This window comes from Oreochromis aureus, linkage group 10, assembly GCF_013358895.1.
Source record: "Oreochromis aureus strain Israel breed Guangdong linkage group 10, ZZ_aureus, whole genome shotgun sequence".
In the NCBI taxonomy this organism is placed as follows: domain Eukaryota; kingdom Metazoa; phylum Chordata; class Actinopteri; order Cichliformes; family Cichlidae; genus Oreochromis; species Oreochromis aureus.
The window spans coordinates 25,695,195-25,709,223 of record NC_052951.1 but is presented as its reverse complement, the minus strand read 5'-3'; the positions used below and the strand labels follow the sequence as shown (position 1 = coordinate 25,709,223).

Here is a 14,029-nt window from a genome sequence, read left to right as displayed (position 1 = left end):
AACTAATATCATTCTCCAAATGTCCTAGTTCACTGTTATATTACCATTTATATATTACAGATGAACAAACATGCTGTGTGGCAGTTGGCTAAAATGTTTTTTCACACCTACTTTTACTTTTTGGTTTAGCTTTAGTTATAAAAACACAATCTTATGTAATAATCTTGGTATGCAGCAATTATTTTGCATTATTATTGATGGTATTTTAATTAATTTATATCATCAAAGAATGATTACAAAGTTAAAAAAACAGATAAAGAGGCAATGTGGAATACCTGTTTTGATTAAATTTGGGATATTTTCCAGGGTTGTCTTAAGCAAGGTGCCTGAATTGGTAACTAGTCCACTGAAAAATTAGGTGTGCTACTTTTTACTAGCAAGCTGTTGGGTTAAAGATCAACTAATGTCCAATTTCATCACATCAGACATTTGTACTTTCATATGCAGCTCTGTCAGCTCTGAAATCGGTTGAATACAACCAAGAATGTACGAACTAACAGTCACTTCTATAGAAACCCATCAGATTCAAACTCCTGCTTCGGGCCTTTCTGCTTCCTCGGAGTGGTTTGGCACCAGGTGGTGAGGGTGGAGGCTCACGTTCACCCAGCTGACAGCTCAGACTTCTGAGTCAGAGCGAAGTCACACATCTTTGGATTAAAGTATGAAGCACATTAGTGAGTAGACTCTCAATGTGCAGTATGAACTGGAGGAATCATCACAGAAACCTGTTTCAGTGTCCATATGGGCAGCTGGGTGAAAAGAGGCTATATGATGTGTGATTTGGGGCTTTCCAAGACTAAAGATAAGCATGCTGAAATTATCCTGAAAATATCTTTGGTCACTCATACGATCAAAGTTGGCTGCTGTATCGCGTTTGCAACCAAAGATGGTCCGGGACAAAATTCAGACAATATCACAAGTTTAGGCTGACACACTGCTCACAGTGCGACTGCTGCTATGATCAACTAACCAGCCAAGCAAAAGGAAACGTGCATATCTGCAGTGTAAATCTGAAATTTTAACAAAGAATGTGTGATGTCTCCTCCCTGTGTATTCCCCCTCTGTGTTATCACGATGCAGAAAGGAGGGTAGTGCAGACGTGCATCTCCGTAGGTGATATCATCATACAGGCGACATGTTTTGTCGTATCCAGGTTTATAAAGTACATGAAGCACAGTGTGAAGTGCAGTGAATGTTTAAGGCCTCAATCACACTAGAGGAAAAAATAGATCATCAACCTCCGTGACCACAAAAAAACCATGGTTGGTGAGTGATTGCATTTAAATGGTTTCCCAGAGATTGAGGTTGTGAAGCTCCCTCAACGTCTTGTCGAAGGTAAGTGTGCAACAAGCTTGGAGTAAACTTGGGTTGTGTTCCCCTTTGTGACTTTAGCTTAACCCGGCAACACCAAGAGGTTTTGAGACTTGAGACGTGTACTCTAATGTTGAGAAAAGTTCAACTTTTTGAGTTTTCAAACATGTTGCTAAATTCAAAAATTCTGGCCGCTTTTGAAGTTCTACACAAAACTAAAGGAGAAGCTGATCGTTGTGGGGAGTGATCATGTGGCCCAATAATCGATTTACCTTGGCTGTTTTGTTTTATTAATAAGTGGAAGGCAAAACTGCTGCTGAGATTGAAATTTGATTAATTGCACAGTTTTTCTAAAGGCTAATCAAAACTCTGTAAGCCCACCTTGTGGTTGATCGGTTGCTGACCCATCTGAAAGGTCAGGCACGGCTACTGTGAAGCGTTAAAGCGGTGGGTAAAAAAAAATATATACATGTATATATATATATATATATATATATATATACATATCTGTAAAACAGTCCCAATCAGTTGTTTGTGATTGGATCGTGAGCGACAATCTTTAAACATTACAGCTTTAACTAGATTAGCATTCACTGTGGGTATCATAGTATCATGAATAGATGGAAGTGTGATGTGACATTGCAAAAGATGAATGTAGATGAACGGTTAAAAAAGTGGCATCATGAAGCCTCGAACTTAGTATTTTCACTGTCGTCATCTTGATATTTGAAACCAAATGTGATGCAAGGATCAATCCGAAGGGAAAACAAAGACACAGCATCCTCATTGGCTGGATTATTATCCTGGATGATCCTCCTTTCTAACTCTAATAATAACCATATTTTACAAAATTGACTTCATGTTTTAATCTATGACCTTAAACTAGTGATTGAGCCTAGGAAGTCATCAGGACGGCATTTACTGAGGTCATGAATCATAGACGCCCACAGTCATTTTCCCATAGACTTCTATAATCTGGACTTCTTTTTGGAACCACATGAGTCGCCCCCTGTTGGTCATTATAAAGACTGATTTAAGGTTAAAGGCACTTCTATCTTTCATGCTTTCTTTGGATATTGTAGAGGTTTCTCAAATAAAGAAGACATTAAATAAAAGCTCAATAAATTTAGAGTGGGTGGTAGCTAATTCCTCCTCTATTGTGCATCTCAGTTTGGAAACCTTTACACTCAGTGCTTATGTGTCGTACCTGCTAATAACTTGTTAGCTCCTGCTCTTTGAATATTTAAAACCAACAGGCACAGGCACGCCAGCCGATGCAGCTGCTGCTAAAGAGCATGAGTTCAACAGAAAAACCTACAGGTTTATTCAGACTGTTCCCACTCTTTGTCCTTTGGGGCTAACCTGCATGTGAAGACAGAAAGGGAGGGAGTGGCAAGCTGCGCTAGATGTTAAGTGCTGAACGGTCAGTGACCTTGTATCCGCCAGCCAAACCAACCTGGACATTGCGATAGAGACAGCATGAATGTGCGGTGACACTGATCTGGATGTGGCTGCTGCTGCAACAGGTTAAATACGCTCTGCAGAAAGCACCTGTGAGCACTCGGGGCTGTGCGTGAGTTCATCTTAACCACAGCTGGAAGAGCCTGCATGCAGACTGGTCGGTGCAGTCATTTTCAACATGCAACCATGCAGTCCCCTTGCCACTCGGTGCCCTAGATGAGTCCTTCCACCCTCTTCTTCCCAGCACAGTTTCTGCACCTATTTTGGATTCAAAAACCAGGCCAGGCAGCAGAGCTCAGGGCAGCCGTACATTTCTGTCTCAGCTTTACCGTTCATGCCAAGTTTGTTCCTCCTCAGAAGCTGGATTATTACTAATTTAACTGAGCAGCTGTTAAATTAAAAGCGTGCATGTTAGAGAAGAGTCCACTCATAAACATATCTGCACTTTGCTTCTTTTCCTTTCGGAATGGGATTGAGGTTGAGGTAAGCGGCACACATCTGTTAAATGCCACTGATATAAATGTGGTAATCTCAGTCTGCGGCCATTCATTCAGTCTGCGACTTGGATTTTAGAGCGTAACGATTCAGGCTAATAACGTAACCGGTGGGTTATTTTTAGCCCGTGAAGATGCGCTCAGCAGTGATGGCGATGGCTTCCTCCTCCTCCTACACCACAATGACGTCGAGCTGTTACGCAAAACCAGGGGTTCACCTTTTGTGGACCTACAGCTCCGACACCGCTAGCGTAAATTTCTGGCACAAAACAGGCGCAAGTGCGCAAATTAAACACGCAGAACAACACGAACACATTCCGAGGCGATGAGTCTTTTAACTTCTGCTTTAGCTTTAATTCCGCATCTGTAACGGCACTTGTCTAAACTTGATGCTGGCACACCCTGGCATGCCCAGAAGCAGGCGGCTGGCCGCCCGGGAGGGCAGCAGGCTCCGGGCATCCCGCTTCATCCTGCTCTGGACCCAGTCGGGGTCGCAGCTCCGCTCACTTGGCGCAGCTCTCCACAAAGTAGAAACCCACATTTCAAAAGCACGGCCACTGACATTATCTGACTGCACAGAGACACGGAAATGACAGCATGCCACGAACAAAAAGTGGACACTTAACTATTTGTAGAGGTGCTGGAGACACAGGTCGAGGCATTCCCCCTCCACTTCGTCCTCAGACACCAGGTCCGACAAGGGGCGCGTCGGCAGCGGGTCGCCCTCCTGCAGAGGCATCCTCATCTCCCGAATAAAGAGCTCCAAGAACCGTCGGAAGGTTTTCTCCTCTGCTGCAGAGCCGGCCATCATTTCTCATTCCTGGACAGACAGAGACAGCTCCGCCCGTCAGTACACTAACTTGCCGGGCTAAGAAGAGAAGAGTCAGTACACTAACCGAACTAGTTGGACTGACAGTGCAGTACCATACTACCTGAATAAATGTGTACTACCGGACGAGCAGGGCCGTGGACTACCGGCGCGTCTGAAAGCAGCGGACCCGACTGGATGAGCGGACCGTGGCGTCTACGGTTACACTACAGGACGAGCTGTCACAAGCTGGACTGAGCCCCCATTCAGAGCCGAGCGGGAGCGCGCGCCGTGTTATCAGGGATTTCGGATGATCAGAGGGCGGTGACGTCAGAGAGACGACGCCAAAGCGGGGTCGCGAGCGCGCACGCAACGTTGCCTCCTGACGTCCCGAGACCTTTCTGAAGACATGCCATCACGATGAAGGTGATAGGTGTTTAAAGTAAACACGAGTGGAGGAAGGAATTCAGATATTTAACTCGAGTACAACAAGTACTACTAACATATCACACTCAGAATGGATTTACTATATATAGATAGATATAAAATGCACTTTATTACAGCTTATACATTTTATTACAGCTTATACAGAGAACTTTATTATACTATTTAAATGTAGTAGTATTTATGTGTTTTCATTTAAATTACTATTATTGTGAGTTAGTTTTAGTGCTTTTTTAAAATATAACTTTTTCTTAAGTTGTAGTATTCTTGCAGTATTTTGGAGAACAGTACTATGACCATGTTTTAATTTAGAGAATTAAGAATATATTTTGAGGAGAGCACGATGGCGTCGTCATTCGCACACAGCAAGAATGTCCTGGGGTTTGGATCCACCATCTGGCCGGGGCTGTCTGTGTGGAGTTTGGATTTTCTCTTGAGTCTGTGTGGGTTCTCTCCGGGTACTCCGGCTTTCTCCCACAGTCCAAAGACATGCAGTTAGTGAGGTTAAGTTAACTGGTGGTTCTAATAGGTGTGAAGGTGAGTGTGACTGGTTGTCTGTCTTTCTGTGTTAGCCCTGGCTAGAGACTGAAACGATATACTGTAAATATCCACTTGATAAAGAAAATAACAGGAGTGATAAGAGCATGTATATTACTGAACACTGATACCTCAAACAGGAGTTATGACTTCGTTTTTTTTATCTGGATTTGTACAAACTGTCTCAAAGGGTTTTATTCACAAGTCGTAAATAACTAATACTTGTCTACTTACTTTATTTCCTTTTCCCATGAGCACACATCTGGCTAAAGTCTGGAATTCCCAGATGATTTCCCTCTCAGGGATCATTTTGGATTAATTAACTTACAGAGTGCATTTCCATGGAGAGAATAGCAGTTTACAGAGCTTAGGATAAATGTTTTAAATGTCAGAAGTGATTTACATGATCACAAGTTGCAGGTATAACCTTAATGTCACAACACACCCGGCCATAAACAGAACACAAACACACACATCTTTACATCATTTTTGTACATAATGTACCCCACATTATAAATCAGCTGTCATGTTTTTGTTTTGCTCCACATGTTATAATAAATATTAATAAAAAGGTACACCTATTCAACTACTGCTTATTAATCCAAATATCTCTTATCAGCCAATCACATGGAATCAACTCAAACTGTTTAGACATGTAGACCTGCTGAAGTTCAAACTGAGCATCAGAACGGGGAAGAAACGTGGCTGACGTGACTTTGAATATGACATTGTTGTTGGTGTTTGTCACACTGAATGTATGGGGGATTTTTTGGCACATTTTGGGCTCCTTATTACCAACTAAATGCCACAGCCTGAGTGACTGTGTCCATTTCTTTGTGATCACATTGTTCCCAACTTTTGTTGGCTGCCATCTTCCACCTTGTTGAATCCATGCCGTGAAGAATTAAGGCAGTTCTGAAGGCAAAAGGGAAGTTCAAATCAATACTTGCAGAGTGTGCTTAATAAAGTGGCCATGAGTGTATATCCAGATAATTACACAGCTGTCTAGATGTCTATATATATAAAATTGATCAATTCGAGTAGAACAAAAAACAGAACATTAATGAATATGTCAGGAGAAAAAAGGAAGCGAGTATCAGTCATATATTTTATTTCATTTATTTCAGCTGAAAGTGTATTTTAGTAAATCCAATCAACATTTATAACACTAAAAGCAAATCTATCCAAAGTAAACAAAAAAACATCAACATTTCAGTACAAGAAAAAACCTCATCTACTGTCAATTAAAGATATTAACAGTTAAATGCAAAACAAGAGCAGAGCTAAAACATGAGACTTACTTAAGAAAAAAACTTAGAACAAAACTTTAATGATTTTTTATGTTAGCTACTTAAAATTAGCAGTTTAATTTTTTTAATTTTGGGGTTTTTTTTCAAATTAAAATTTCAGTCTCACATCATTCCTATGGTTTATATTTTGACAGTATGGTTTAGCTTTACTTTTATTTGTTGATTTTTTTTTTTTTTTTTTTTACATCTGAATTAATATTTATGTCAGTTAAGGTTATTATAATTAACTAAAACTAGAATAACACTAAAACCAAGTATGAAAATAAAAAAAACAAAAACAGTTTAGTTAATGGAAAATGGTAATTAATTCGAAAAAGAAATTAGAAAAAAAGGAAACAAAAACAACTGAAAGCATATCCTGTTATTATCAAACTAACTCAAATTAAATAAAAGTATACAGAAAATATATATATATTTAATTTAGTTTTAGGTCACTAACAGCACTAGGAGGGTTTGCGGTGAATGTTTAATAAGACTGGGATGTCTATTTTCTATTTAACTTCTTAAGTCTTAGGATCCTACAAATAGCACCCATACGATGATAAAGAAAACCTAAACTACTGTCTTCTTCTTTCTTTAGCAGCTCCCTTTTAGTGGATCGTCTTCTTCCTGGTATGCTCCCATCCTAGGACAATAGCTGAAACCGAACTGATAAAATAAAATAAAATGAAATGAAAACCTCATTTAATAACTCTGTGACACAAACAGTGGTTTAAATTGGGAAGAGGAACGTTAAAGCTAATGCTGCACTGACTCGGACATTTTAGTACAAGGACCCGGAAATGATAGGGGAAAAGAGTCCGGGGTTGTTTTCATCCCCCTGGTTTTCAACATGAAGGAAGCAAACATGGCTCGTCCCGTCAGTGTGGGGGATCTACTACAAGCAGACCTCCTGGAGGATGCTGCTTACCGGGAAGAGGGGCTGTGTGTGGTCGGTATTTTCGGTAAAAGCAACATGCAGCCCGGCGCGCTGAAGGAGTCTCTGATCAACACACTGGCGGACAAGCACCTTTTCTCGATGTTCGGCGGACCGGAGGACGGCGGCACGCCTAGCAGCCACATCCAGGCTTTTTATAACCAGGAGAACCGGGTGCTGTACCTCCTACTCTCCTCCGTCTGCGACAGCCGACAGCTGCTGCGGGCCTGCCTGTCTCTGGACACCGGGAGCGGACACTCTGACGCCCACGACTTCTGGAAGGGCCTGGAGCGGCAGCACTGCCTCCACCTGCTCTACATGTTCTCCGTGTGTCACGTCCTGTTGCTCGTCCACCCCAACCAGACCTTCGACGTGACCTACGACCGGCTCTTCCGAGCTCTGGACGCTCTGCGGCAGAAGGTTCTGCCTCTGATCCGGGCTGCCATCAAAGACTCCCCGGTGTCCAAAGAGTGGAAGCTGAACTGCCGGCCCTGCCCTCCACGGCTCCTCTTCGTCTTCCAGATGAACGTCACTCTGAAGGTCTGCTCTCTAACAAGTCCTTATTCGCTCTCATTTATATATGCACTTTATATTAAATCTGAAATATTGATATATATCTTAATATAGTTACAGTGCTGTGAAAAAGTCTTTTCCCCTTTCCTGATTTCTTTGGGGGTGGTTTTAGCGTATTGGTCACACTTACATGCTTCAGATCATTAACAAAAAATGAACATTAGATAAAGATAACCGGAGTTAACACAAAATGCTGTTTTAAAGTGATGATTTCATTTATAAGGGGAAAAAAGGTTATCCAAACCTACCGAGGCCTTGTGTGATAAAGGAATTGCTCCCTAAACCTAGTAACTAATGTGCCAGCAAGAACTGCAATCAAGCGTTTATGATAACTGGCAGTGAGTCTTTAATTGTTTTCATTGTTCAGCAGTGATTTTCTCATTTGAACCCCTCCATGAATGCTATTTTTGCTCTTTGCTCTTTTTTACTGTTGAGTCATTAACTCTGACCTTAACTGAGGTAAGTGAGGCCTGCAGATCTTTAGTTGTTGTTCTGGGTTCTTTTGGGACCTGCTGGAAGATTCATTGATGTGTTCTTGGATTCATTTTGGTAGATTCAACACTCCTGGGAAGTCCCCCCAGGAGTCCCAAAGCCTTAAAAATGGCTTTTTAACTCTTTTCAGACTGATAGCTGTCAATGACTTTGTTTCTCAGCTGTTTCTTTAGATTGTGGCATAACATGTTGCTTTTTGAGATTTTTTTTAGCCTGCTTATTTTTTTGTCAGACAGGTTCTGGTCAGGCAGCAATTCAGCCTGAGTGTGGCTGAAAATGTGGGTAATTGCAGGTAATTCATGATTCAACATGGGGGACAATTACTTTTCCCTTAATAACTGAAATCATGATTTAAGAACTGAATTTTGTGTTTACTTGAGTTATCTAATGACCAATTCTAAAACCATTTGTTTGATCTGAAACATTTAAGTGTGACAAACATGCAAAAAAAACAGGAAATCAGGTCAATATGTTTTGATGGCACTGTTTGTTTTGTCTTTTAACACAGAATTTTGACTTTGAGTAAAATTCTGACAGTTTAACTGTCCATAGGAAATTTTGCAAAAATGTTTCAGAAACTGTCAAATTTTTCTTTAATAAACGATCACACCATCAAGCTGATGAGCTATAAGAACTCAGGGCAGCCATATGAATACAAATGATGTCGTCTTTGTTTGTTATTCTAAAGGTTTCTGCAAACGGCTCAGAGTCAAACCCTGACAAACCTAAGAAGCACTCCCCCAGGCGGAGGCTTCAGCACGCCTTGGAAGACCAGATTTATCGCATCTTCCGTAAAAGCCGAGTTCTCACCAACCAGAGTAGCAACTGCTTGTTCACGGTGCCCGCCAACCAGGCGTTTGTGTACGTGATCCCAGCACTAGATGAGGACCCCTTAGGTGCATTGCTCGGTCAGCTGCGGTCCAACTGCATGTTGTCTGAGCAAGACTCCTCCGTGTCCGTGTCGGGGCCGAGGCGCTATCAGCAGATACGGCATTCAGCTCGGCACCCCAGCAGCAGCGGAGACTCAGGCAGCATATCGATAGGCAGTCAGCTGGTGGACTGCAGCTTGAAGGAATTCCTCTGGCAGCATGTCGACCTGGTGCTCACCAAAAAAGGTTTCGATGACAGCGTCGGCCGCAACCCGCAGCCTTCGCACTTTGAGCTGCCGACCTACACCAAATGGGTCCAGGTCGCCTCCAGACTCCACCAGGTCCTCATCAAAAACACAGACGAAGAAATGGCTGAGCTAGCCACAAAAGTGCAAAGCCAGGTGAAGGTTTTGGAGGGTTTTCTCGACGCTGACACAAAGTTCTCTGAGAACAGGTGCCAAAAAGCTCTGCCTCTGGCTCACAGCGCCTACCAGTCCAATCTCCCCCATAACTACACCACCACGGTCCATAAAAACCAGTTGGCTCACGCTCTGCGGGTGTACAGCCAGCACGCTCGAGGCGTGGCTTTCCAACGCTACGCTTTGCAGCTTCATGAGGACTGCTACAACTTTTGGAGCAACGGACACCAGCTGTGTGAGGAGCGAAGTCTGACTGACCAGCACTGTGTTCACAAATTCCACCTGCTGCCTCAGCCAGGTGAGCGCATCATCTTCCTCGACACAAGTTTGAGGAGGGCCCTTTTAGTGCACTTTTTTCATTGAGTATTTCACATAATTGTTGTAGCTCTAACACTAAAATAAAATAAAAAAAAGTGAGAAATCTGACACTTAATTCCACAGGAGAGAAGCCTGACATGGATCACAACCCACCAATCATGAATCACAACAGTAGGGGGCGCTCCACCAGCTCCTGTAACTGTGGACGGAAACAAGCTCCCCGTGAGGATCCTTTTGACATCCAGGCAGGAAATTACGACTTCTACCAGGTCAGGATTTACTCCACATGGGTCCTGCTGAGGACCACAGAGGGGCACAGGCTCTCTGCTCTGTCAGTGTTTCCACATATAGCTGTGAAATACTCAGACACAAAATTTTGAGGGAAATATCTCAATCTGTAGCTTATAACGGCTCCATTATCAGCTCGGGTAGTACACTGTGAGCTTTTAGAGATTTTCTTATTGAAAATGGTTAAAAAATGGCTGTAAGAGCCACGAAAGTGAAGTAAGAACAGAAATGTCATATTTATGTCAGACGTATGGTTCATCTCTGCGAGATTATCCCTTCACATTGTTCAGTTTTCTCATGTCATTGTAAAAACACTGTTTCTTTAAATTGTATATCTAAAACACAACATGTAATCACCCACAAGTATTTGCTTGTTAACTGTCTTTTTCCTGAGTAGATGCTGGAGGAGAAATGCTGCGGGAAGCTGGAGAGGATTGAGTTTCCAGTGTTCCAGCCCAGCACTCCTGACCCGGCCCCGGCAAACCAGGCTCAGAGAAACCCCTGTGAGGCTTCAGGATCGGGTGACGCAGAGAGGCTGAAGGAGCCCAGCACTGCCCAGAGCCACACGCCTGGAGACACCAGCCTTAGCCTGGCTCTCAGTCTAGGCCAGTCTACAGACAGCTTGGGGCCCTACGGGGACGGAGACGGAGCCGAAACACAAGTCCAGCAAAAGAGGCCGAGCCTTGTTGACCGGCAGCCCTCCACTGTGGAGTACCTTCCTGGAATGATGCACTCTGGCTGCCCTAAAGGTCTCCTCCCTAAATTCTCCAGCTGGTCACTGGTGAAACTTGGCCCAGCAAAGTCATATAACTGCCACACGGGCCTGGAGCAGCCAGGTTTCCTCCCCGGCTCCTCATTCCTCTTGCCGTGGGACTTGGTGATTCGCTCCCGATCGGAGGAAGATGCAGGACTAATGGAGCCTTTGGACGGAGGCACGTCCTCGTGGCCAGCCCCCAACAAGACCCTCGTGGGAAAGCGAGGCAGCACCGGTGGGCTCGGTAGGAGTCGCAGGAGGGAAGACATGGCTCGCATCTTTGTGGGGTTCGAGTATGAAGACGGCAGGGGGAGACGCTTCATCAGCTGCGGGCCTGATAAAGTAGTGAAGGTGCTGGGGCCGGGGGGCGCTAAAGATCCTGCCACCAGGGTGCTAAACACCGACATGCCGCTGTACATCCCATCTCCCTCCCAGGGCCGTGGCTTGAAGCCCCACTTCGCCCAGTTGGCACGCCTTTTTGTTGTAGTGCCTGACGCCCCACTGGAGGTTACCCTCAACCCACAGGTAAGCAGCAGGAGGAGGCTTCAAGTCATCTCCAAACAGGGGTGCACCTGATGATGATTTAATGGTCTCTTATCTACTGTTTAACTTCTCAGATGCTTTTGCTCCTATAGCAAAGGTTTGTTTTTTCCAACCACGTCTGATTTTTCAGTGATGTAATCAAAAACTCTTTAAAAAGGGGGATTCATTTTCTGTCTGTTTTCAGTCAGTCAGCTAATTCTATGTATATATATGTGTGTGTATATATGTATATATGTCTGCCAGATTATTAATGAAGGCAACTCAAGCTGCACTGCATCATACACTAAATTGCCTGATCCATCCGTCCTGCTCTTATCTGAGGTCAGGTGGCAGATGCAGTAGGCCAAGCAGGTCATTCCAGGCGTCCTCAGCTATATTTTCCACTTTCTTCAGAGTGATCCTAGGCTTTCCCAGCCAAGATCTCAGTAAGTTCTGGGTCTGCATCAGGGTTTCCTCCCAGTTAGGAGGCTTCCTAACCAGATGCCTAAACCACCTCAGCTGGTTTCCTTTGACACAGCTCTACTCCAAGCCCAGACACTCAAGTGAAGAAACAACTTTACTCTCTTGGTCACTACATGCTTCATTCTTGACCAAAAAAGCAGCAAAATTTCCCATCTCTGCATTGCTGCCTCTCCACTACCCCAGAATCCACCTGTAACCTGTTAAAGTGACAATCTTGAAGCCTAGATTTTCAGTAGTGTGGCAAAATTTTCAGGTTCAGCACTGAATAACTTTGTCTTTTGTCCTCTGCTGTGATTTCAGGTACAGCCAGGCCCTCCTCCCTGTCCGATCTTCCACCCAGAGCAGACTGAAATATCGTTGCCACCTGATGGCCTTTGGGTGCTGCGGTTTCCCTATTCCTACGCCACAGAGCGTAGTCCCTGTTACCCCCCCAAAGAGAACCAGCCCCTCAACAACTACAAGGTGCTGCGAGGTATCCTGAAGGCCACCACTGCCACCTCGCCACCGCAATAACCCTTAAGGTTTTATTCAGGACTCCACCTTCGCAGACCCTCCCAGTGTTGTTTCTGTACATTCTGTATATTTGCAGTCACTGCAAATATTTTCTTTTTTGTTGACATGTTTTACGTTGGATGGTCTCCACAGATAAGCGTTTGCACACATGCTCTGGTGTATGTGAGACTGTATTAGCTGCTCTGTAAACCGTGTTTAGTGTCAAATCCATTCATGCAATACTGTGTTGCATTTACCTCTGGCAATGCAGACGCAAACGCTGGTGTGGTCGAGCTCTTTCCTCACCAAATCCTCAGATGTGCTTGAAGTGGGCTATTTCCCAAGTGTGAAAAATAATTTGATCTGTCTCAAGTGAATGTGTGACAACAGCTTTGTACACCTACAGATTTGGACCACTGGTTCTCAGACTGTGAGGCATGTTTAAGCAGAGGAAAAAAAAGCCTTTAAATTAAAACTGGGATTATTTTATATTTTTATCAGTAAATAAAAATTGCAAAATGCGACCGTTTTATTGGCTTGTGCACGAGGACATGCTAGAAAAAAGTTTGAGAAGTGATTTAAATTAACTTATTTTCACTTTTTTTTGCTCCCCAGAAGACAGATCAATGTTGCAGTGACATTAATCTTTACATCTGAAGCTTAGGCACAATAATAGCACCAGGAAAAACTTCCTTCAAACTTAACTTGAGGGGGCATGGATCCTGTAGCAGCTGTTTCCAGCATCCCTGCACATTCACGCTGGCAAGCTAATGATGTAAATTTTCCTATCACTTGTCAAACTTCTAAAAACCTGCCCAACACAATGAACGCCTTCCAAGAGAGACTGTAAATCAGGGGTGCCCAATCCCAGTCCTCGAGAGCTACTGCCCTGCAGCTTTTAGATGCGTCCTTGTTCCAGCACACCTGAATCAAATGAATGGCTCGTTATCAGGCCTTTGCCAGACTTGATGGCATGCCGAATTGGTAATCCAACTATTTGATTCAGCTGTGTTGGAGTAGGGATGCATCTAAAAGCTGCAGGACAGTAGCTCTCGAGGACTGGGATTGGGCACCCCTGCTGTAAATCAAGGAGGTCGGTATCGGTGAAGCTCTCATTAGAGCAGAGACTAGAGTCCACTGTACGTCTGAACTTTTGTTTATTTTGTTTCACTTTGTAAAGATATCACAACACACCTATTGCTCACAAGCAAAGATTTAATACACTTGAACCAAACTGAAAGATGTTTTTTGTTTTTTCTGTGTAAATAAAAGCGACTCAGACATTCTGTTTCATGTTATTGGAGGTGATTTTTTTTTCCTCAGTGTTGTAGATGTTAAGAAAGCAAGTGCAAAAAAATACTCAGTTACACTTTGAGAAGTATTAATTTCCTCTTTTGCTGTCTTCACAGAACGTCTTGAGTCACCTGTCACTTCTTTATGATTCACCAGGAAAATAGGTGAAAACATTCTAAAGGAATTACATTATATAAGGTAAAACAGAGTCTGTATAAATTCTTAGATTGAAAGTTAGTATTTGT

The 14,029-nt window shown here is 43.4% G+C and overlaps 2 protein-coding genes across 4 annotated transcripts in view; one reads left to right on the top strand and one right to left on the bottom strand.

Moving 5' to 3' along the window:
• ppm1e (protein phosphatase, Mg2+/Mn2+ dependent, 1E) overlaps window positions 1-4,384 on the bottom strand; it is a 62,710-nt gene extending 58,326 nt beyond the window's left edge. Inside the window, exons 1-2 of one of the 3 annotated variants that reach the window (XM_039618614.1) lie at window positions 4,218-4,384; window positions 3,893-4,134 (exon numbers count right to left, since the gene is read on the bottom strand). In XM_039618614.1, the coding sequence (XP_039474548.1) occupies window positions 3,893-4,077 (185 nt within the window). In that variant the 5' untranslated portion in view covers window positions 4,078-4,134; window positions 4,218-4,384. Of the gene's footprint in view, window positions 1-3,892; window positions 4,135-4,198 lie in introns of all 3 variants that reach the window. The other 2 variants (XM_039618615.1, XM_039618613.1) reach the window with 2 other exon arrangements.
• A 2,753-nt stretch (window positions 4,385-7,137) lies between these two features.
• smg8 (SMG8 nonsense mediated mRNA decay factor) lies at window positions 7,138-13,384 on the top strand. The gene is made up of 5 exons (XM_031738283.2): window positions 7,138-7,821; window positions 9,035-9,932; window positions 10,076-10,221; window positions 10,638-11,519; window positions 12,300-13,384. Exons 1-5 carry the CDS (start codon window positions 7,198-7,200, stop codon window positions 12,510-12,512), a joined length of 2,763 nt encoding a protein of 920 aa, XP_031594143.1. The 5' UTR covers window positions 7,138-7,197; the 3' UTR covers window positions 12,513-13,384.
• Window positions 13,385-14,029: the final 645 nt, after the last annotated feature.

Bases quoted from the DNA above. Each gene is read 5' to 3' on its own strand.
- smg8 (XM_031738283.2), top strand. From the start codon at position 7,198: ATGAAGGAAGCAAACATGGCTCGTCCCGTCAGTGTGGGGGATCTACTA. The intron at 9,933-10,075 runs GTGAGCGCATCA...TTAATTCCACAG, and splicing joins CCACCTGCTGCCTCAGCCAG to GAGAGAAGCCTGACATGGAT. The intron at 10,222-10,637 runs GTCAGGATTTAC...TTTCCTGAGTAG, and splicing joins GAAATTACGACTTCTACCAG to ATGCTGGAGGAGAAATGCTG.